Below are 24,895 nucleotides of genomic sequence, written 5' to 3'. Positions count from 1 at the left end.
CGGCCTATCTTTCTGGTCGGTCATCAATTTCAGCTTGATGGGGATGGCCTGTGTCGGACCTCACCAGCTGTGGCTGGATGCAAGCAGTGTACAGAGCAGAAGCCCGCAGATCAGCACACTGTAGTGGATGCTGCCAGGTACTGCAGATCAGCTATTATTTGTATGGTAGTAGATCTGTAGCACCAGGGAGAGGCCATTACCCAGTGGGACAGAGAGGTAGTATTCTTCTCCATACACTGCTGGAACTAGTACCAGCTGACTGTTGTCAGACCCCCACTGATCTGACATTGATGACCTACCTTAAGGAGAGATCACAGATACAATTGAATCTAATAGGTATGGCCGGCTTTATTATATGTGATGCATTTATCTAACTTGCCTATTAATATAGGAGGTGATTCTTGTTTAATGCACATGTTGGGGATTACTAGTGGGGTACATTGAATAATATTATCAAACCAATGCAGTCAAAAAGGAAAGCTGCTGCTCACAGTGTTCAGTTCATTGTAACTTTTCACTTTTCCTGTTAGTAAATGACAGAAGTGGTCTGACTGGGTGTTATTGGCATTGATCCAACATTACAGCTGCACCCGTTTCTGACGACCTTACATGCCCCCTGTGTGTAATCATTCTGCTCATACCCCCTGTGTGTAATCATTCTGCTCATGCCCCCTGTGTGTAATCATTCTGCTCATACCCCCTGTGTGTAATCATTCTGCTCATACCCCCTGTGTGTAAGTATTCTGCTCATACCCCCTGTGTGTAATCATTCTGCTCATACCCCCTGTGTGTAATCATTCTGCTCATACCCCCTGTGTGTAATCATTCTGCTCATACCCCCTGTGTGTAAGTATTCTGCTCATACCCCCTGTGTGTAATCATTCTGCTCATACCCCCTGTGTGTAATCATTCAGCTCATACCCCCTGTGTGTAATCATTCTGCTCATACCCCCTGTGTGTAATCATTCTGCTCATGCCCCCTGTGTGTAATCATTCTGCTCATACCCCCTGTGTGTAATCATTCAGCTCATACCCCCTGTGTGTAATCATTCTGCTCATACCCCCTGTGTGTAATCATTCTGCTCATACCCCCTGTGTGTAATCATTCTGCTCATACCCCCTGTGTGTAATCATTCAGCTCATACCCCCTGTGTGTAAGTATTCTGCTCATACCCCCTGTGTGTAATCATTCTGCTCATGCCCCCTGTGTGTAATCATTCTGCTCATACCCCCTGTGTGTAATCATTCTGCTCATACCCCCTGTGTGTAATCATTCTGCTCATACCCCCTGTGTGTAATCATTCTGCTCATACCCCCTGTGTGTAATCATTCAGCTCATACCCCCTGTGTGTAAGTATTCTGCTCATACCCCCTGTGTGTAATCATTCTGCTCATACCCCCTGTGTGTAAGTATTCTGCTCATACCCCCTGTGTGTAATCATTCTGCTCATACCCCCTGTGTGTAATCATTCTGCTCATACCCCCTGTGTGTAATCATTCTGCTCATACCCCCTGTGTGTAAGTATTCTGCTCATACCCCCTGTGTGTAATCATTCTGCTCATACCCCCTGTGTGTAATCATTCTGCTCATACCCCCTGTGTGTAATCATTCTGCTCATACCCCCTGTGTGTAATCATTCTGCTCATACCCCCTGTGTGTAATCATTCAGCTCATACCCCCTGTGTGTAAGTATTCTGCTCATACCCCCTGTGTGTAATCATTCAGCTCATACCCCCTGTGTGTAAGTATTCTGCTCATACCCCCTGTGTGTAATCATTCTGCTCATACCCCCTGTGTGTAATCATTCTGCTCATGCCCCCTGTGTGTAATCATTCTGCTCATACCCCCTGTGTGTAATCATTCTGCTCATACCCCCTGTGTGTAATCATTCTGCTCATACCCCCTGTGTGTAATCATTCTGCTCATACCCCCTGTGTGTAATCATTCAGCTCATACCCCCTGTGTGTAAGTATTCTGCTCATACCCCCTGTGTGTAAGTATTCTGCTCATACCCCGTGTGTAATCATTCTGCTCATACCCCCTGTGTGTAATCATTCTGCTCATGCCCCCTGTGTGTAATCATTCTGCTCATGCCCCCTGTGTGTAATCATTCTGCTCATACCCCCTGTGTGTAATCATTCTGCTCATGCCCCCTGTGTGTAATCATTCTGCTCATACCCCCTGTGTGTAAGTATTCTGCTCATACCCCCTGTGTGTAATCATTCTGCTCATACCCCCTGTGTGTAATCATTCTGCTCATGCCCCCTGTGTGTAATCATTCTGCTCATGCCCCCTGTGTGTAATCATTCTGCTCATACCCCCTGTGTGTAATCATTCTGCTCATACCCCCTGTGTGTAATCATTCTGCTCATACCCCCTGTGTGTAATCATTCTGCTCATACCCCCTGTGTGTAATCATTCTGCTCATGCCCCCTGTGTGTAATCATTCTGCTCATACCCCCTGTGTGTAATCATTCTGCTCATACCCCCTGTGTGTAATCATTCTGCTCATACCCCCTGTGTGTAATCATTCTGCTCATACCCCCTGTGTGTAATCATTCTGCTAATACCCCCTGTGTGTAAGTATTCTGCTCATACCCCCTGTGTGTAATCATTCTGCTCATACCCCGTGTGTAATCATTCTGCTCATACCCCCCGTGTGTAATCATTCTGCTCATACCCCCCGTGTGTAATCATTCTGCTCATGCCCCCCGTGTGTAATCATTCTGCTCATACCCCCTGTGTGTAATCATTCTGCTCATGCCCCCTGTGTGTAATCATTCTGCTCATACCCCCTGTGTGTAATCATTCTGCTCATACCCCCTGTGTGTAATCATTCTGCTCATACCCCCTGTGTGTAATCATTCTGCTCATACCCCCTGTGTGTAATCATTCTGCTCATACCCCCTGTGTGTAATCATTCTGCTCATACCCCGTGTGTAATCATTCTGCTCATGCCCCCTGTGTGTAATCATTCTGCTCATACCCCCTGTGTGTAATCATTCTGCTCATACCCCGTGTGTAATCATTCTGCTCATGCCCCCTGTGTGTAATCATTCTGCTCATGCCCCCTGTGTGTAATCATTCTGCTCATACCCCCCGTGTGTAATCATTCTGCTCATACCCCCTGTGTGTAATCATTCTGCTCATGCCCCCTGTGTGTAATCATTCTGCTCATGCCCCCTGTGTGTAATCATTCTGCTCATGCCCCCTGTGTGTAATCATTCTGCTCATGCCCCCTGTGTGTAATCATTCTGCTCATGCCCCCTGTGTGTAATCATTCTGCTCATGCCCCCTGTGTGTAATCATTCTGCTCATGCCCCCTGTGTGTAAGTATTCTGCTCATATCCCGTGTGTGTAATCATTCTGCTCATACCCCCTGTGTGTAATCATTCTGCTCATGCCCCCTGTGTGTAATCATTCTGCTCATACCCCCTGTGTGTAAGTATTCTGCTCATACCCCCTGTGTGTAAGTATTCTGCTCATACCCCGTGTGTAATCATTCTGCTCATACCCCCTGTGTGTAATCATTCTGCTCATACCCCCTGTGTGTAATCATTCTGCTCATACCCCCCGTGTGTAATCATTCTGCTCATACCCCCCGTGTGTAATCATTCTGCTCATACCCCCTGTGTGTAATCATTCTGCTCATACCCCCTGTGTGTAATCATTCTGCTCATGCCCCCTGTGTGTAATCATTCTGCTCATACCCCGTGTGTGTAATCATTCTGCTCATACCCCCTGTGTGTAATCATTCTGCTCATACCCCCTGTGTGTAATCATTCTGCTCATACCCCCTGTGTGTAATCATTCTGCTCATACCCCGTGTGTGTAATCATTCTGCTCATACCCCCTGTGTGTAATCATTCTGCTCATACCCCCTGTGTGTAATCATTCTGCTCATACCCCCCGTGTGTAATCATTCTGCTCATACCCCCTGTGTGTAATCATTCTGCTCATACCCCGTGTGTGTAATCATTCTGCTCATACCCCCTGTGTGTAATCATTCTGCTCATACCCCGTGTGTGTAATCATTCTGCTCATACCCCCTGTGTGTAATCATTCTGCTCATACCCCCTGTGTGTAATCATTCTGCTCATACCCCCCGTGTGTAATCATTCTGCTCATACCCCCTGTGTGTAATCATTCTGCTCATACCCCCCGTGTGTAATCATTCTGCTCATACCCCCTGTGTGTAATCATTCTGCTCATGCCCCCTGTGTGTAATCATTCTGCTCATGCCCCCTGTGTGTAATCATTCTGCTCATGCCCCCTGTGTGTAATCATTCTGCTCATGCCCCCTGTGTGTAATCATTCTGCTCATACCCCCTGTGTGTAATCATTCTGCTCATGCCCCCTGTGTGTAATCATTCTGCTCATGCCCCCTGTGTGTAATCATTCTGCTCATGCCCCCTGTGTGTAATCATTCTGCTCATGCCCCCTGTGTGTAAGTATTCTGCTCATATCCCGTGTGTGTAATCATTCTGCTCATACCCCCTGTGTGTAATCATTCTGCTCATGCCCCCTGTGTGTAATCATTCTGCTCATACCCCCTGTGTGTAAGTATTCTGCTCATACCCCCTGTGTGTAATCATTCTGCTCATGCCCCCTGTGTGTAAGTATTCTGCTCATACCCCGTGTGTAATCATTCTGCTCATACCCCCTGTGTGTAATCATTCTGCTCATACCCCCTGTGTGTAATCATTCTGCTCATACCCCCCGTGTGTAATCATTCTGCTCATACCCCCTGTGTGTAAGTATTCTGCTCATACCCCGTGTGTAATCATTCTGCTCATACCCCCTGTGTGTAATCATTCTGCTCATACCCCCTGTGTGTAATCATTCTGCTCATACCCCCCGTGTGTAATCATTCTGCTCATACCCCCCGTGTGTAATCATTCTGCTCATACCCCCTGTGTGTAATCATTCTGCTCATACCCCCTGTGTGTAATCATTCTGCTCATGCCCCCTGTGTGTAATCATTCTGCTCATGCCCCCTGTGTGTAATCATTCTGCTCATACCCCGTGTGTGTAATCATTCTGCTCATACCCCCTGTGTGTAATCATTCTGCTCATACCCCGTGTGTGTAATCATTCTGCTCATACCCCCTGTGTGTAATCATTCTGCTCATGCCCCCTGTGTGTAATCATTCTGCTCATACCCCCTGTGTGTAATCATTCTGCTCATACCCCCTGTGTGTAATCATTCTGCTCATACCCCCCGTGTGTAATCATTCTGCTCATACCCCCTGTGTGTAATCATTCTGCTCATGCCCCCTGTGTGTAATCATTCTGCTCATGCCCCCTGTGTGTAATCATTCTGCTCATGCCCCCTGTGTGTAATCATTCTGCTCATGCCCCCTGTGTGTAATCATTCTGCTCATACCCCCTGTGTGTAATCATTCTGCTCATACCCCCTGTGTGTAATCATTCTGCTCATACCCCCTGTGTGTAATCATTCTGCTCATACCCCCTGTGTGTAAGTATTCTGCTCATGCCCCCTGTGTGTAAGTATTCTGCTCATACCCCCTGTGTGTAATCATTCTGCTCATGCCCCCTGTGTGTAAGTATTCTGCTCATACCCCCTGTGTGTAATCATTCAGCTCATACCCCCTGTGTGTAATCATTCTGCTCATACCCCCTGTGTGTAATCAGTCAGCTCATACCCCCTGTGTGTAATCATTCTGCTCATACCCCCTGTGTGTAATCATTCTGCTCATACCCCCTGTGTGTAATCATTCTGCTCATACCCCGTGTTTAATCATTCTGCTCATGCCCCCTGTGTGTAATCATTCTGCTCATACCCCCTGTGTGTAAGTATTCTGCTCATGCCCCCTGTGTGTAAGTATTCTGCTCATGCCCCCTGTGTGTAAGTATTCTGCTCATGCCCCCTGTGTGTAAGTATTCTGCTCATGCCCCCTGTGTGTAAGTATTCTGCTCATACCCCCTGTGTGTAAGTATTCTGCTCATGCCCCCTGTGTGTAAGTATTCTGCTCATACCCCCTGTGTGTAAGTATTCTGCTCATGCCCCCTGTGTGTAAGTATTCTGCTCATGCCCCCTGTGTGTAAGTATTCTGCTCATGCCCCCTGTGTGTAAGTATTCTGCTCATACCCCCTGTGTGTAAGTATTCTGCTCATGCCCCCTGTGTGTAAGTATTCTGCTCATGCCCCCTGTGTGTAAGTATTCTGCTCATACCCCCTGTGTGTAATCATTCTGCTCATACCCCCTGTGTGTAATCATTCTGCTCATACCCCCTGTGTGTAATCATTCTGCTCATACCCCCTGTGTGTAATCATTCTGCTCATACCCCCCGTGTGTAATCATTCTGCTCATACCCCCCGTGTGTAATCATTCTGCTCATACCCCCTGTGTGTAATCATTCTGCTCATACCCCCTGTGTGTAATCATTCTGCTCATGCCCCCTGTGTGTAATCATTCTGCTCATGCCCCCTGTGTGTAATCATTCTGCTCATACCCCGTGTGTGTAATCATTCTGCTCATACCCCCTGTGTGTAATCATTCTGCTCATACCCCGTGTGTGTAATCATTCTGCTCATACCCCCTGTGTGTAATCATTCTGCTCATGCCCCCTGTGTGTAATCATTCTGCTCATACCCCCTGTGTGTAATCATTCTGCTCATACCCCCTGTGTGTAATCATTCTGCTCATACCCCCCGTGTGTAATCATTCTGCTCATACCCCCTGTGTGTAATCATTCTGCTCATGCCCCCTGTGTGTAATCATTCTGCTCATGCCCCCTGTGTGTAATCATTCTGCTCATGCCCCCTGTGTGTAATCATTCTGCTCATGCCCCCTGTGTGTAATCATTCTGCTCATACCCCCTGTGTGTAATCATTCTGCTCATACCCCCTGTGTGTAATCATTCTGCTCATACCCCCTGTGTGTAATCATTCTGCTCATACCCCCTGTGTGTAAGTATTCTGCTCATGCCCCCTGTGTGTAAGTATTCTGCTCATACCCCCTGTGTGTAATCATTCTGCTCATGCCCCCTGTGTGTAAGTATTCTGCTCATACCCCCTGTGTGTAATCATTCAGCTCATACCCCCTGTGTGTAATCATTCTGCTCATACCCCCTGTGTGTAATCATTCTGCTCATACCCCCTGTGTGTAAGTATTCTGCTCATACCCCCTGTGTGTAATCATTCTGCTCATGCCCCCTGTGTGTAATCATTCTGCTCATACCCCCTGTGTGTAATCATTCTGCTCATACCCCCTGTGTGTAATCATTCTGCTCATACCCCCTGTGTGTAATCATTCTGCTCATACCCCCTGTGTGTAATCATTCTGCTCATACCCCGTGTTTAATCATTCTGCTCATGCCCCCTGTGTGTAATCATTCTGCTCATACCCCCTGTGTGTAAGTATTCTGCTCATGCCCCCTGTGTGTAAGTATTCTGCTCATGCCCCCTGTGTGTAAGTATTCTGCTCATGCCCCCTGTGTGTAAGTATTCTGCTCATGCCCCCTGTGTGTAAGTATTCTGCTCATACCCCCTGTGTGTAAGTATTCTGCTCATGCCCCCTGTGTGTAAGTATTCTGCTCATGCCCCCTGTGTGTAAGTATTCTGCTCATGCCCCCTGTGTGTAAGTATTCTGCTCATACCCCCTGTGTGTAAGTATTCTGCTCATGCCCCCTGTGTGTAAGTATTCTGCTCATGCCCCCTGTGTGTAAGTATTCTGCTCATACCCCCTGTGTGTAATCATTCTGCTCATACCCCCTGTGTGTAATCATTCTGCTCATACCCCCTGTGTGTAATCATTCTGCTCATACCCCCTGTGTGTAATCATTCTGCTCATACCCCGTGTGTGTAATCATTCTGCTCATACCCCCTGTGTGTAAGTATTCTGCTCATACCCCCTGTGTGTAATCATTCTGCTCATACCCCCTGTGTGTAATCATTCTGCTCATGCCCCCTGTGTGTAATCATTCTGCTCATACCCCCTGTGTGTAATCATTCTGCTCATACCCCGTGTGTGTAATCATTCTGCTCATACCCCCTGTGTGTAATCATTCTGCTCATACCCCCTGTGTGTAATCATTCTGCTCATGCCCCCTGTGTGTAATCATTCTGCTCATACCCCCTGTGTGTAATCATTCTGCTCATACCCCCTGTGTGTAATCATTCTGCTCATACCCCGTGTTTAATCATTCTGCTCATACCCCCTGTGTGTAATCATTCTGCTCATACCCCCTATGTATTCTACTCCTTGATCACCAGCACCCCCTCATGATTACGTGTCTTTTCCACATTTTTCCTTTTTTATTTCTTCTCTCTCCGGCACAAAGCACTTTAGTGGTCATGGCTTATAGTTTTTCTTTCTTTACAGAATCTTCAACCTGAAAATCCACCTTGGAGATGCTGTAAAACATCTAGCAGGGAATTACAGGAATATATATTCTCCATTCTTTTTATTTTATTTTCCACACACATTCATCATCACTTAATCATTCTATTTGGAGGTCAAAAGGCGCCCAATATAGAACGTCAACAAACTGCAGATTTTAGTGGCATTGACGGACCATCTACTTCTCCCGTGGGAGAGAAGCTGTTGGCGGAGTCACTTGTCAGCCACCTAAGCCTCGCTGCCCATTAAAATCTACATGCATCTAATAGCTGTATACAGAGCGCTCAGTGAGCACTGTGTATACAGTGCGGGGAAGCACTGAGCGCTCCCTCCTCCCTAGTGATCACATGATCGCAGGGAGGCAGCAGAAACTGCTGGATCTTAGTAGACTCAGATCAGCTCTGCTGGGCAGGCATGAGGCTGAATTTCCCTTTCATGTCAGCAAAATGATGATGTACCTGGCTCCGTGCACTCATCGAGACAGCGGACGGCTGCAGAGGTTGCCTGCATTTACATGCACTAATCTGGTCCCTAATTTTTTCCCAAGACAATCACCCATGTGCACTAGCACATAGGCTAACATTGGATCCATGTGCGGTCCGTTCCTACAATGACCGCAAACCGACCAAAGATACGTTCGTGTACTGGAAAAATCAGCCCTAAAAATGATCTAAGTGTTGAAATGCCCCTAAAAATGTATAAGACCATATAAAAGGCACAATGAATGAAACAAATAAAAAAATGAAAAGAAAGGAAAAAAGTATGGGGAAAAAAAAAGGCCGGATTAAAAGTTTCTCTCCCAACCCTTGGTGAAAAAGAACAATCTCGTGTCTGGGAAATAAAAATATATTGTTACAGAAAGGGGAGAACAATTTAAAATAAATTTTATGGTTATTTTATTTTTTACATTTCTTCACAACGCATAAAAATACGGTTAGAAAAAGGACAATAAAATTGTCACAAAATAGAAAAATAAAGCAAAAATTATCTGAATAATTGAGAAATATTTTTAGAACTCATAAAAAAATTTTTAAAAAATGCGCATCTGGCCATGAATGCGGGGAAATGATTAAAGAGGTACTCCCATCTAGGTAAGGGACGGCATATCACCCCATATAGATAGGAATCCACATAAAAAAGTTCCATAATGTCCATCTTATTGGCAGAGTATTGTGGTACATGTAGTTCATCAGCAACGATGCCGCACAAGAACAAATACCCCTAAATGGAAAACGACTGTGTATATATAAAACGCTACCTGAAGGTCTATAATCAGCGCTCTTGGCACAAGTAGTAACTTCTGTCATTTCTTTTTTTTCTTTTCAAGATGCTTTTAAAAATCCAGGAAATGAGGCAGCAGTCTAAACAAGTCTAAATCCCATGGATGAACCGAGACCCATATGGAGGATTCAATTTATTTACTGATCCAAGAAATGAAATGATTTGTGGATGACGTCCTGCTGACAAACCTTCAACCAGTGCCATGATTGCTAATAGAATTGCTGTTTTTTGCCATTAGGGGACCTGGCTTGAAGCCCTCCTCTATTTTTTGGTGTGAAAAATCCTAAATTATGGATGGAAAAGTTTATTTTGGCACTCAATATTTTTGCTGGCATCACAGCGAGGGGGAAAACACTGCATACAGAACGGGGCCGAAACTAGCTACACTTTTTTTTTTTTGTTGTTGTTCCTAGCCTAAAATTAGGATATCGTTAGGACTATTACTAATTAAGAAATGAAAACGTGTTGTGAAAAAAAATTCTATAATTACAATTCTAATATTTGTGCGCCCCCACTGTAAATGGCAGTGGGAATGATCTGTATATCCAGGACTGCTCCGTACTGCAAACCTAAACCACACAGAATTTGTGCTTGCACATATTAGCATTATTCTGCACTCAGAGGAAAATCTGCCGGCACTTTTAGAAGCGTCCTTATTGCATTTAGGGAAAATGTCGGCAGCTGAATGGGATTTTCACTTTGCTGCAGATTTTTCAGCAGCTTTTATGTCTCGTCTGCAGCAAAATCCCATACAGCAGATTATTCACAGATTTCATCCCGTTCACTGCAAAGAATGAAGTCGGCAATGAATTCCGCCCATACACATGGTGAATTTGAAGATCCATACGTTGGTTTTTGCATAGAAATTGTTTGCAATGAGCAGATGAGCTTTCTTGAGCTGGACCTGCATTACGCTGCAGATTTTCCGCACTTTGTGTATTCGCAACCAATTTTTTTGCGCACAATGTGTGAAAACACTTTTAAAGGGGTTCTCCTAAGTTAATAAGCTATCCACTATCGATAGAATAGGGGACGACTGCTGGGATCCCCACTGATCCCAAGAACGGGGCTCTGTGGCGGAGCGGAGGTCGAGTATGCATGCGCTTGGCTATCTCCACCAGTTTCATAGAGGCTGAATGGAGGTGCGTATGCTCGACCCCCCGCTCCATTCACATGAGGCCCATTATTAAGATCGGTAGCAGTCAGAACCCCAACGATCGGTAAGTTACCCCAATCCTATGGCTAGGGGATAACTTATTACCTTGGTACAAGTATAGGAGAGGAAGCTCACAGACCACAGAGGGGCACTCTATGGTTACTGCCTTATGCACCTCCACAATAGATTCTCTGCAAAGGGTTTAAAGCAGGGGTCTCAAACACGCGGCCCGCATGCGGCCCCTGAGGCTGCTTTATGCGGCCCGCAGGCACAGACCCCTTGACGATCCCGACCTGGTCCAGGAGGAGCCGCCGACAGCAGCGCTGAATTGCCACACAGAGACTGTCTCCCAGCACAGCATTTCCAATGCCAGCCGCCGGCCAATCAGAGGCCAGCAGCTGATATCTGCGTGTCGGCGCAGTGAGTATGACGTCATTGCCATATGCAGATGTCAGCTGCTGGCCTCTGATTGGCCGGTGGCTGACATTGAAAATGCAGTGCTGGGAAACAGTCTCTGTGCGGCAATTCAGCGCTGCTGTCGGCGGCTCCTCCTGGACCAGGTCGGGATCGTCAAGGGGTCGGACTCTGTGGTGCCTGCGGGCCACATCTGCAGGAAGGCCGCCGAGGGAACGGAAGACAGGTGAGAATCATCTTTTTTTTTTCTATTTTATGTGTGTGAAGAACAGGGGGCACATAGCCACAAGAGGGGACCTGGATGGGGCACATAGCCACAGGATGGGGACCTGGATGGGGCACATAGCCACAAGAGGGGACCTGGATGGGGCACATAGCCACAGGATGGGGACCTGGATGGGGCACATAGCCACAAGATGGGGACCTGGATGGGGCACATAGCCACAGGATGGGGACCTGGATGGGGCACATAGCCACAAGATGGGGACCTGGATGGGGCACATAGCCACAAGATGGGGACCTGGATGGGGCACATAGCCACAGGATGGGGACCTGGATGGGGCACATAGCCACAAGATGGGGACCTGGATGGGGCACATAGCCACAGGATGGGGACCTGGATGGGGCACATAGCCACAAGATGGGGACCTGGATGGGGCACATAGCCACAAGAGGGGACCTGGATGGGGCACATAGCCACAGGATGGGGACCTGGATGGGGCACATAGCCACAGGATGGGGACCTGGATGGGGCACATAGCCACAAGAGGGGACCTGGATGGGGCACATAGCCACAAGAGGGGACCTGGATGGGGCACATAGCCACAAGAGGGGACCTGGATGGGGCACATAGCCACAAGAGGGGACCTGGATGGGGCACATAGCCACAAGAGGGGACCTGGATGGGGCACATAGCCACAGGATGGGGACCTGGATGGGGCACATAGCCACAAGAGGGGACCTGGATGGGGCACATAGCCACAAGAGGGGACCTGGATGGGGCACATAGCCACAAGAGGGGACCTGGATGGGGCACATAGCCACAAGAGGGGACCTGGATGGGGCACATAGCCACAAGAGGGGACCTGGATGGGGCACATAGCCACAAGAGGGGACCTGGATGGGGCACATAGCCACAAGAGGGGACCTGGATGGGGCACATAGCCACAAGAGGGGACCTGGATGGGGCACATAGCCACAAGAGGGGACCTGGATGGGGCACATAGCCACAAGATGGGGACCGGGATGGGGCACATAGCCACAAGATGGGGACCTGGATGGGGCACATAGCCACAAGATGGGGACCTGGATGGGGCACATAGCCACAAGATGGGGACCTGGATGGGGCACATAGCCACAAGATGGGGACCTGGATGGGGCACATAGCCACAAGAGGGGACCTGGATGGGGCACATAGCCACAAGATGGGGACCTGGATGGGGCACATAGCCACAAGAGGGGACCTGGATGGGGCACATAGCCACAAGAGGGGACCTGGATGGGGCACATAGCCACAAGAGGGGACCTGGATGGGGCACAGAGCCACAAGAGGGGACCTGGATGGGGCACATAGCCACAAGATGGGGACCTGGATGGGGCACATAGCCACAAGAGGGGACCTGGATGGGGCACATAGCCACAGGATGGGGACCTGGATGGGGCACATAGCCACAAGAGGGGACCTGGATGGGGCACATAGCCACAAGATGGGGACCTGGATGGGGCACATAGCCACAGGATGGGGACCTGGATGGGGCACATAGCCACAAGATGGGGACCTGGATGGGGCACATAGCCACAAGAGGGGACCTGGATGGGGCACATAGCCACAGGATGGGGACCTGGATGGGGCACATAGCCACAAGAGGGGACCTGGATGGGGCACATAGCCACAAGAGGGGACCTGGATGGGGCACATAGCCACAAGAGGGGACCTGGATGGGGCACATAGCCACAAGAGGGGACCTGGATGGGGCACATAGCCACAAGAGGGGACCTGGATGGGGCACATAGCCACAAGAGGGGACCTGGATGGGGCACATAGCCACAGGATGGGGACCTGGATGGGGCACATAGCCACAAGAGGGGACCTGGATGGGGCACATAGCCACAAGAGGGGACCTGGATGGGGCACATAGCCACAAGAGGGGACCTGGATGGGGCACATAGCCACAAGAGGGGACCTGGATGGGGCACATAGCCACAAGAGGGGACCTGGATGGGGCACATAGCCACAAGAGGGGACCTGGATGGGGCACATAGCCACAAGATGGGGACCTGGATGGGGCACATAGCCACAAGATGGGGACCTGGATGGGGCACATAGCCACAAGATGGGGACCTGGATGGGGCACATAGCCACAAGAGGGGACCTGGATGGGGCACATAGCCACAAGATGGGGACCTGGATGGGGCACATAGCCACAAGATGGGGACCTGGATGGGGCACATAGCCACAAGAGGGGACCTGGATGGGGCACAGAGCCACAAGAGGGGACCTGGATGGGGCACATAGCCACAAGAGGGGACCTGGATGGGGCACATAGCCACAAGAGGGGACCTGGATGGGGCACATAGCCACAAGAGGGGACCTGGATGGGGCACATAGCCACAAGAGGGGACCTGGATGGGGCACATAGCCACAAGAGGGGACCTGGATGGGGCACATAGCCACAAGATGGGGACCGGGATGGGGCACATAGCCACAAGATGGGGACCTGGATGGGGCACATAGCCACAAGATGGGGACCTGGATGGGGCACATAGCCACAAGATGGGGACCTGGATGGGGCACATAGCCACAAGAGGGGACCTGGATGGGGCACATAGCCACAAGAGGGGACCTGGATGGGGCACATAGCCACAAGATGGGGACCTGGATGGGGCACATAGCCACAAGATGGGGACCTGGATGGGGCACATAGCCACAAGATGTGGACCTGGATGGGGCACATAGCCACAAGATGGGGACCTGGATGGGGCACATAGCCTCAAGATGTGGACCTGGATGGGGCACATAGCCACAAGATGGGGACCTGGATGGGGCACATAGCCACAAGATGGGGACCTGGATGGGGCACATAGCCACAAGAGGGGACCTGGATGGGGCACATAGCCACAAGATGGGGACCTGGATGGGGCACATTGCCACAAGAGGGGACCTGGATGGGGCACATAGCCACAAGATGGGGACCTGGATGGGGCACAGAGCCACAACATGGGGACCTGGATGGGGCACATAGCCACAAAATGGGGACCTGGATGGGGCACATAGCCACAGGATGGGGACCTGGATGGGGCACATAGCCACAAGATGTGGACCTGGATGGGGCACATAGCCACAAGATGGGGACCTGGATGGGGCACATAGCCTCAAGATGTGGACCTGGATGGGGCACAGAGCCTCAAGATGTGGACCTGGATGGGGCACAGAGCCACAACATGGGGACCTGGATGGGGCACAGAGCCACAACATGGGGACCTGGATGGGGCACATAGCCACAAAATGGGGACCTGGATGGGGCACATAGCCACAGGATGGGGACCTGGATGGGGCACATAGCCACAAGATGGGGACCTGGATGGGGCACATAGCCTCAAGATGTGGACCTGGATGGGGCACATAGCCACAAGATGGGGACCTGGATGGGGCACATAGCCACAAGATGTGGACCTGGATGGGGCACAGAGCCACAAGATGGGGACCTGGATGGGGCACATAGCCACAAGATGGGGCACATAGCCACAAGATGGGGACCTGGATGGGGCACATAGCCACAAGATGGGGACCTGGATGGGGCACATAGCCTCAAGATGTGGACCTGGATGGGGCACAGAGCCTCAAGATGTGGACCTGGATGGGGCACAGAGCCACAACATGGGGACCTGGATGGGGCACATAGCCACAAAATGGGGACCTGGATGGGGCACATAGCCACAGGATGGGGACCTGGATGGGGCACATAGCCACAAGAGGGGACCTGGATGGGGCACATAGCCACAAGATGTGGACCTGGATGGGGCACAGAGCCACAACATGGGGACCTGGATGGGGCACATAGCCACAAAATGGGGACCTGGATGGGGCACATAGCCACAAGATGGGGACCTGGATGGGGCACATAGCCACAAGATGGGGACCTGGATGGGGCACATAGCCACAAGATGGGGACCTGGATGGGGCACATAGCCACAAGATGGGACCTGGATGGGGCACATAGCCACAAGATGGGACCTGGATGGGGCACATAGCCACAAGATGGGGACCTGGATGGGGCACATAGCCACAAGATGTGGACCTGGATGGGGCACATAGCCACAAGATGGGGACCTGGATGGGGCACATAGCCTCAAGATGTGGACCTGGATGGGGCACATAGCCACAAGATGGGGACCTGGATGGGGCACAGAGCCACAACATGGGGACCTGGATGGGGCACATAGCCACAACATGGGGACCTGGATGGGGCACATAGCCACAAGATGTGGACCTGGATGGGGCACATAGCCACAAGATGTGGACCTGGATGGGGCACATAGCCACAAGATGGGGACCTGGATGGGGCACATAGCCACAAGATGGGGACCTGGATGGGGCACATAGCCACAAGATGTGGACCTGGATGGGGCACATAGCCACAAGATGGGGACCTGGATGGGGCACATAGCCTCAAGATGTGGACCTGGATGGGGCACATAGCCACAAGATGGGGACCTGGATGGGGCACAGAGCCACAACATGGGGACCTGGATGGGGCACATAGCCACAGGATGGGGACCTGGATGGGGCACATAGCCACAAGATGTGGACCTGGATGGGGCACATAGCCACAAGATGGGGACCTGGATGGGGCACATAGCCTCAAGATGTGGACCTGGATGGGGCACAGAGCCTCAAGATGTGGACCTGGATGGGGCACAGAGCCACAACATGGGGACCTGGATGGGGCACATAGCCACAAAATGGGGACCTGGATGGGGCACATAGCCACAGGATGGGGACCTGGATGGGGCACATAGCCACAAGATGGGGACCTGGATGGGGCACATAGCCTCAAGATGGGGACCTGGATGGGGCACACAGCCACAAGATGGGGACCTGGATGGGGCACATAGCCACAAGATGGGGACCTGGATGGGGCACATAGCCACAAGATGTGGACCTGGATGGGGCACAGAGCCATAAGATGGGGACCTGGATGGGGCACATAGCCACAAGATGGGGCACATAGCCACAAGATGGGGACTTGGATGGGGCACATAGCCACAAGATGGGGACCTGGATGGGGCACATAGCCTCAAGATGTGGACCTGGATGGGGCACAGAGCCTCAAGATGTGGACCTGGATGGGGCACATAGCCACAAAATGGGGACCTGGATGGGGCACATAGCCACAAAATGGGGACCTGGATGGGGCACATAGCCACAAAATGGGGACCTGGATGGGGCACATAGCCACAAGAGGGGACCTGGATGGGGCACATAGCCACAAGATGGGGACCTGGATGGGGCACATAGCCACAAGATGGGGACCTGGATGGGGCACATAGCCACAAGAGGGGACCTGGATGGGGCACATAGCCACAAGATGGGGACCTGGATGGGGCACATAGCCACAAGATGGGGACCTGGATGGGGCACAGAGCCACAACATGGGGACCTGGATGGGGCACAGAGCCACAACATGGGGACCTGGATGGGGCACAGAGCCACAACATGGGGACCTGGATGGGGCACATAGCCACAGGATGGGGACCTGGATGGGGCACATAGCCACAAGATGTGGACCTGGATGGGGCACATAGCCACAAGATGTGGACCTGGATGGGGCACATAGCCACAAGATGGGGACCTGGATGGGGCACATAGCCACAAGATGGGGACCTGGATGGGGCACATAGCCACAAGATGTGGACCTGGATGGGGCACATAGCCACAAGATGGGGACCTGGATGGGGCACATAGCCTCAAGATGTGGACCTGGATGGGGCACATAGCCACAAGATGGGGACCTGGATGGGGCACAGAGCCACAACATGGGGACCTGGATGGGGCACATAGCCACAACATGGGGACCTGGATGGGGCACATAGCCACAGGATGGGGACCTGGATGGGGCACATAGCCACAAGATGTGGACCTGGATGGGGCACATAGCCACAAGATGGGGACCTGGATGGGGCACATAGCCTCAAGATGTGGACCTGGATGGGGCACAGAGCCACAACATGGGGACCTGGATGGGGCACAGAGCCACAACATGGGGACCTGGATGGGGCACATAGCCACAAAATGGGGACCTGGATGGGGCACATAGCCACAGGATGGGGACCTGGATGGGGCACATAGCCACAAGATGGGGACCTGGATGGGGCACATAGCCTCAAGATGTGGACCTGGATGGGGCACATAGCCACAAGATGGGGACCTGGATGGGGCACATAGCCACAAGATGGGGACCTGGATGGGGCACATAGCCACAAGATGTGGACCTGGATGGGGCACAGAGCCACAAGATGGGGACCTGGATGGGGCACATAGCCACAAGATGGGGCACATAGCCACAAGATGGGGACCTGGATGGGGCACATAGCCACAAGATGGGGACCTGGATGGGGCACATAGCCTCAAGATGTGGACCTGGATGGGGCACAGAGCCTCAAGATGTGGACCTGGATGGGGCACAGAGCCTCAAGATGTGGACCTGGATGGGGCACATAGCCACAAAATGGGGACCTGGATGGGGCACATAGCCACAGGATGGGGACCTGGATGGGGCACATAGCCACAAGAGGGGACCTGGATGGGGCACATAGCCACAAGATGGGGACCTGGATGGGGCACATAGCCACAAGATGGGGACCTGGATGGGGCACATAGCCACAAGAGGGGACCTGGATGGGGCACATAGCCACAAGATGGGGACCTGGATGGGGCACATAGCCACAAGATGGGGACCTGGATGGGGCACATAGCCACAGGATGGGGACCTGGATGGGGCACAGAGCCTCAAGATGTGGACCTGGATGGGGCACAGAGCCTCAAGATGTGGACCTGGATGGGGCACATAGCCACAAGATGGGGACCTGGATGGGGCACAGAGCCACAAGATGGGGACCTGGATGGGGCACAGAGCCACACGATGGGGACCTGGATGGGGCACAGAGCCACAAGATGGGGACCTGGATGGGGCACAGAGCCACAAGATGGGGACCTGGATGGGGAACATTGCCCCAAGATGGGGACCTGGATGAGGCACATTAGTACAAGATGGGCGCCAGGATGGGGAATGTTGCTACAGGATGGGGACCTGGATGGGGCACATAGCCACAGGATGGGGACCTGGATGGGGCACATTAGTACAAGATGGGGACTTGGATGGGGAACATTACTACAAGATGTTTTCCATTATTACTATATGATGCTAATTGTAAGACAATATTACTGTATGTGGCCAATTGGGGGAAATACAATTGTAAAAAAAATAAAAAATAAAATAAAGCATGAAAAAATATTGGGCACTAAAAATGCTGTTTTATATGTAAACTAAAGTAAACACAAAAAAGTGCACGTTTATTATCGCCACATCCATAACGACCCAAGCCATAAAAAAATAAACACGGCAAAAATGTTCAAAAGGTGTATACAAAAAAATTGGTATCACTAAAAATGTCACATTGAACAAAGAATGCGGCCCCCCAAATTCAAATTTTTTCCATGTGCGGCCCATATACCCAGCCGAGTTTGAGACCCCTGGTTTAAAGGGTTATTTTTGCATGCATTTTCATGGTGTCACATTACTGTATCTATCTATCTATAACAAATAAATGGCAGCAAAGTCAAAAATATTAAAACACACGCAGGAAAGGCAACGGAAAGGAGGTTTTGCTGTGTAATCTGGGAGCAGCATAATGTAGGGGCTGAGACCCTGATTCCAATGATATGTCACTTACTGGTTTGTGATTTCAATATAATCAGTCTTTTAGAGATTATCACTACAGGACTAGGTGCCTCGTGCCTCCTGGTCCCACCAAGTCTTCACCACTGATCGGCAGCTTTTTGTCAATATACAGTGTACATAGAAAGCAGCCAATCAGAAATGTGGGTGGAGCTATACAGGGTTCAGTAATCCGAGCACTGCTAGATCTGCAGCAGAGAAAACGGTGATTGTATCAAAATGACAGCAAGCAGCCCAGTAAGTGATACATCACTGGAATCAGGGTCTCGGCCTCTACTTCATGCTGCTCTGAGATTATATAGCCAAAATCTACTCATAGATTCTCTTTAAAATGAATGTACTTGTGTGGAAGTGTATTGGTGGTACACAATGTATTTTTCATCAGTACCTACCCTCGGTGACAGGCTGTAGTTTGGTGGAACGCTCGGAATCCGGGGAATGGAGCGGTTCTGGTTCCTTCAGGCACTCCAGCTGCAAAAAGGGATCATAGTCTTCAGATGCCAGATCTGAGAGGCTCAAGGGAAAGTACCGCGGATTGCTGAAATGCTGAGAGCCATATACACAGTCATGCAGGACCTGCAAGTAGATTAGAGAAAACAATTAAAAGATCATCCGAACTGCGAGCACCCGAGAAAAGGGGCAACGCCAGTGATTAACTGTGCAAAAATCAATATGCATCCAACTAGAATGAATTACACTGCGGACCAAAGGGGCTTTGTAGAGAAGCGTCCTTACAGTAATCAGCCATACAGGGTCTGTAATAGATGGCTGCTCACCGCTATATTGGATACACCTAGGTATGGACACAAGAAGCAGCAGCCAAGGAATTTACCCCAATGTATTCTCCTCTTCCGGTGGGTGCAGACAGCTTTACCTAATGAGTATGGTAACAGGGGCCTTATATTGGTCGCACCATCTTAAGCAGCAACAGAAATCTTTCAGATGGTTATATCGTCATTAACCAGTTAAAGACCTGGCCATTTAGCCCCGTTCCTGATCAGGCAAATTTATAAAAAAAAAAAATTCATAAATGCGGTTTAAAAACAGCTTTAATTTTCTTTTTTACGTTCAGATATCCAAATAATTTTTGCATCTTTTTTTTTTCGTGATACGTGGCGCCTCACTTTTATGCAACTTTCATACTATCTTTTATTATTTTTTCCCCCCAATATCAGTGGGAAAATTAAGGAAATACACATCTGTTTTTCACATATCTTTTTGTGACCACTGAAATATTGTAGTTGTATGTTGTTCCCCGTTCTTTAACAATTAGTTTTATATATTGGACACTTTTTTTTCTTTATGGAGGCAGTGCTGTGGCAGCTTTTTTTTTTAATTATTTTTTCCGGCTTTCTTTTTATATATTTATTTTTCATTTATTTCACACATTGTACTGCCCATATGGTCATAAAAGACCTGTGATGGCATATCAACACTTTACTAATTTTTTTATAATAGATTTCCTCTGTAACTGACCAGGGCTGGTATATTAGCCCCAGTTACAAGGGAAATTCAGCATCCTGCCTGCATAGCAGAGCTGACTAGGTCTCCTAAAACCCAACAACAATTCCTGCTCTCCCCACACTCAGCGATTACATGACAGCCGGGTCCGGAGGAGAAAGTGTTGTCAGCGCTTCGTATGCTGTATACACAAAGCTTATTCAGCGCTCTATATATGGCGATCGGGAAGGCAGAGACAGTAATAAACCCCTCTCTGCCTTCTCTATGGGGAGTCCGACTGTGTCTGACAGCCGACTCCCTGCTCACGTAATTGTATGTTCTGCTATAGTGACATTTTAGGACTTCACTGAAAAGTAGAATATGGACAGCCTGGACAATTATATTGTATGGGTGGTCAGCAAGTAGTTAAAGAGTAACAAAACTTTTACTTACGTATAATCATTTTCTCCAATAAGAAAATTTATGAAACTTTGCAATTACTTAATTAGTGGAATTGTCTTCATTCCTTTAAAAAAATCATGTAAGTGGCTATAAAACCACTGCATTTTCTCAGTCTATTTGTCTGCCTTCAGCTGCAATGATAACAGAGCGTACTCATTTGGAGTACAAATGATGGCAGTGATGGGTCAGCACCTGTGTCTCACTAAGGTCTTGCTCAGATGAGCTTGCGTTTTTTTTGGATAAAAGCAGATGATTTTTCTTAATCTCGTTTGACCCTGATCTAACTCTGGGGATAAGCTGCTGCAGGAGACAAGCAAATCACTCAGAGGTGGAGTCCGGTGCAGACCCATCACTGCCATCATCTGTACTCCAAATCAGATGGTTTCTGATATCAATACAGCTGAAGCATGACAAGCTATCGGTCCCTTATGATAGTGTCGCAGGTTGCTGATGCACTTGGCCACTGGCAATCGTGCTATTTTAATGCCGCTGTCAGCCCTAGAATTCATGTAGGAGTGTAATGAGCATTCTTACCCCACAGGTGTTTCACCAATTTCTTTACCATTGGGATGTGTAAAAATGAAAAATTACATTGTAGATGTAGTGCAGCACGGTGGCTCAGTGGTTAGTACTACAGCCTTGCAGCATTGTGGTCCTGGGTTCCCACCAAGGACAATATCTGCAAGAAGTTTGTATGTTCTCCCCGTGTTTGAGTGGGTTTCCTCCGGGTTCTCCGGTTTCCTCCCACAGTCTAAAGACATACTGATAGGGAATCTAGATTGTGAGCCCCAATGGGGACAGTGTCCATAATGTCTGTAAAGCGCTGTGGAATTAATGGCACTATATAAGTGAGTAAAATAAATAAATAAATTGTAGATTTACATCAAAATGTTTCACCTTCAAGATGACTAATATCAAAGTAGCAACCCATAATTTATTCTGCTCTTTCTCCCAAGTGCAGCAATACCCGCACTTTTGGGTACACGGCAGGGCTGAGAAGACAAGGAGCGCCATTTAACTTTCGAAACTTCTGTTTTTCCATTGTTAGATGAGTAAAGACTTGTTTTTTTCAGGATAAGTTGAAGTTTTTATCTATACTATTATAGTGAAGCCAGATTTATACAGAACTTGAACTTTCAATGGTCTGATTGTTGGTGTAATGCACTGCCATACTTATGTATTATAGCGAAAATGGCCTTTGGTTGACTTCAGGTTTTCATGGCAACCTTCGAACGGATCATGGGTTTGTCAAAGTAGTGACGCAACCATTTTTTGGGGAAAGTGGGTGTAATCAGAGCTATAACCCATCATACTGTAGCCACTGCAGCAGAGTGCCGGCTATAAAATACACCTCTTGAGATGGCTCCATCCCTGCAGCACAAATGTACAGCACTTTGCTTGCTGTGCCGTACATATATAGCAGATGTCGGGAAAGGGTTAAACATCTAAGTGGCAAAACTCTGATTGCAGCAATTAGAGGCAAGTGTCGGCTGTATAACACAAGCATGTGCCCATGCACGCCCTATATCCACTGTACATGTACCAGGGATTTAGAAAAATGGGTTAGAAAACTTTAGTTATGTTCAAAAGTGTTGATCACTGGGGGTCCGGGTGCCAAGAACACCACCGATTGCTAAAATCAAAAAGCAGAACGGCTCAATGGAAAGTCTATTACGTCGGTCCTACGTCTTGGGGGAGAGCAGTGCTCAGGTGAGACCTTCTGCCTCTCTGCTTTAGCATTCAATGGGGGCCAAAGCACCAGGATCCTACTGATCAAAATTCATGACATGTCTCTATGACACCTCAAAAGTTTTCTAAGAGTACACGGACACTTTAAGTGAAATAAGTAATCCTACAATACATCAATAAGTGCAAACTCCACACCAGATCTGGAAACTCCACATCCATGTTACTGGTCCGCCCACTATACCCGCCCACACACTATACCCGCCCGTACACTATACCCACCCGCACACTATAGGGTCCTAGCGAGTCTCATGGGTAAAATCAACGCCATGCAAAAAAAATACAGCAGTGCACAGAAGTATTTCTCACCAATACCACACCCCTATCTGGTGGGCTTTTGTCTAAAGGCCCCCACAAGAGACAGGGACTTGTGGTCAGGGGGCCGACTAGACCCACTCAGCTTTTCTCAATAGAAGAGAATATAGAGAAGCAGAGGAGAATCTAGGTGGCACATTATTGCCCACTAGCAGGGGGCACATAGGAAAATTGGGACAGTGTGCACAACACATACTGTAAGGATTCAGCATTCTGCAGTCAAGTAGAGTGACTGCACACTTTGTTTCTTAGACCGACAACCTCTTTAATTTTGGAAACCAGAGCTGTCCTAAGATCAGTATCACCCTCTTAGATCGGTCTGATCGTCCACAGCAGAGAAGACTGATGAAGCGGTCCTTTACAGACACTTATGTAGAGCCGGTGAGGAGCAGGCTGCTTTCTCTTGCACCTGAGAGTTCTCAGTATCGTGCACACAATTTATGTACAGTACAGACCAAAAGTTTGGACACATCTTCTCATTTAAAGATTTTTCTGTATTTTCTTGACTATGAAAATTGTACATTCACACTGAAGGCATCAAAACTATGAATTAACACATGTGGAATTATATACTTAACAAAAAAGTGTGAAACAACTGAAAATATGTCTTATATTCTAGGTTCTTCAAAGTAGCCACCTTTTTCTTTGATGACTGCTTTGCACAGTCTTGGCATTCTCTTCATGAGCTTCAAGAGGTAGTCACCGGAAATGGTTTTCACTTCACAGGTGTGCCCTGTCAGGTTTAATAAGTGGGATTTCTTGCCTTATAAATGGGGTTGGGACCATCAGTTGTGTTGTGCAGAAGTCTGGTGGATACACAGCTGATAGTCCTACTGAATAGACTGTTAGAATTTGTATTATGGCAAGAAAAAAGCAGCTAAGTAAAGAAAAACAAGTGGCCATCATTACTTTAAGAAATGAAGGTCAGTCAGTGCGAAAAATTGGGAAAACTTTGAAAGTGTCTCCAAGTGCAGTTGCAAAATCCATCAAGCGCTACAAAGAAACTGGCTCACATGAGGACCGCCCCAGGAAAGGAAGACCAAGAGTCACCTCTGCTTCTGAGGATAAGTTTATCCGAGTCACCAGCCTCAGAAATCGCAGGTTAACAGCAGCTCAGATTAGAGACCAGGTCAATGCCACACAGAGTTCTAGCAACAGACACATCTCTACAACAACTGTTAAGAGGAAACTTTGTGCAGCAGGCCTTCATGGTAAAATAGCTGCTAGGAAACCACTGCTAAGGACAGGCAACAAGCAGAAGAGACTTGTTTGGACTAAAGAACACAAGGAATGGACATTAGACCAGTGGAAATCTGTGCTTTGGTCTGATGAGTCCAAATTTGAGATCTTTGGTTCCAGCCACCGTGTCTTTGTGCGACGCAGAAAAGGTGAACGGATGGACTCTACATGCCTGGTTCCCACCGTGAAGCATGGAGGAGGAGGTGTGATGGTGTGGGGGTGCTTTGCTGGTGACACTGTTGGGGATTTATTCAAAATTGAAGGCATACTGAACCAGCATGGCTACCACAGCATCTTGCAGCGGCATGATATTCCATCCAGTTTGCGTTTAGTTGGACCATCATTTATTTTTCAACAGGACAATGACCCCAAACACACCTCCAGGCTGTGTAAGGGCTATTTGACCAAGGAGGAGAGTGATGGGGTGCTACGCCAGATGACCTGGCCTCCACAGTCACCAGACCTGAACCCAATCGAGATGGTTTGGGGTGAACTGGACCGCAGAGTGAAGGCAAAAG

The 24,895-nt window shown here is 49.1% G+C and overlaps 1 protein-coding gene across 5 annotated transcripts in view; it reads right to left on the bottom strand.

Moving 5' to 3' along the window:
* Positions 1-24,895, bottom strand: part of RALGAPA1 (Ral GTPase activating protein catalytic subunit alpha 1) — a 243,755-nt gene that overhangs the window by 83,809 nt on the left and 135,051 nt on the right. For all 5 annotated transcript variants that reach the window (XM_073638956.1, XM_073638952.1, XM_073638954.1 and 2 more), the window contains one exon: positions 19,568-19,751. In XM_073638956.1, the coding sequence (XP_073495057.1) occupies positions 19,568-19,751 (184 nt within the window). The remainder of the gene's footprint in view (positions 1-19,567; positions 19,752-24,895) is intronic.

This window comes from Phyllobates terribilis, unplaced genomic scaffold (genome assembly GCF_046119375.1).
Source record: "Phyllobates terribilis strain yellow unplaced genomic scaffold, ASM4611937v1 Scaffold_7__3_contigs__length_470593459, whole genome shotgun sequence".
NCBI classification, from domain to species: Eukaryota; Metazoa; Chordata; class Amphibia; order Anura; family Dendrobatidae; genus Phyllobates; species Phyllobates terribilis.
This window is presented reverse-complemented; position numbering and strand designations above follow the sequence as displayed.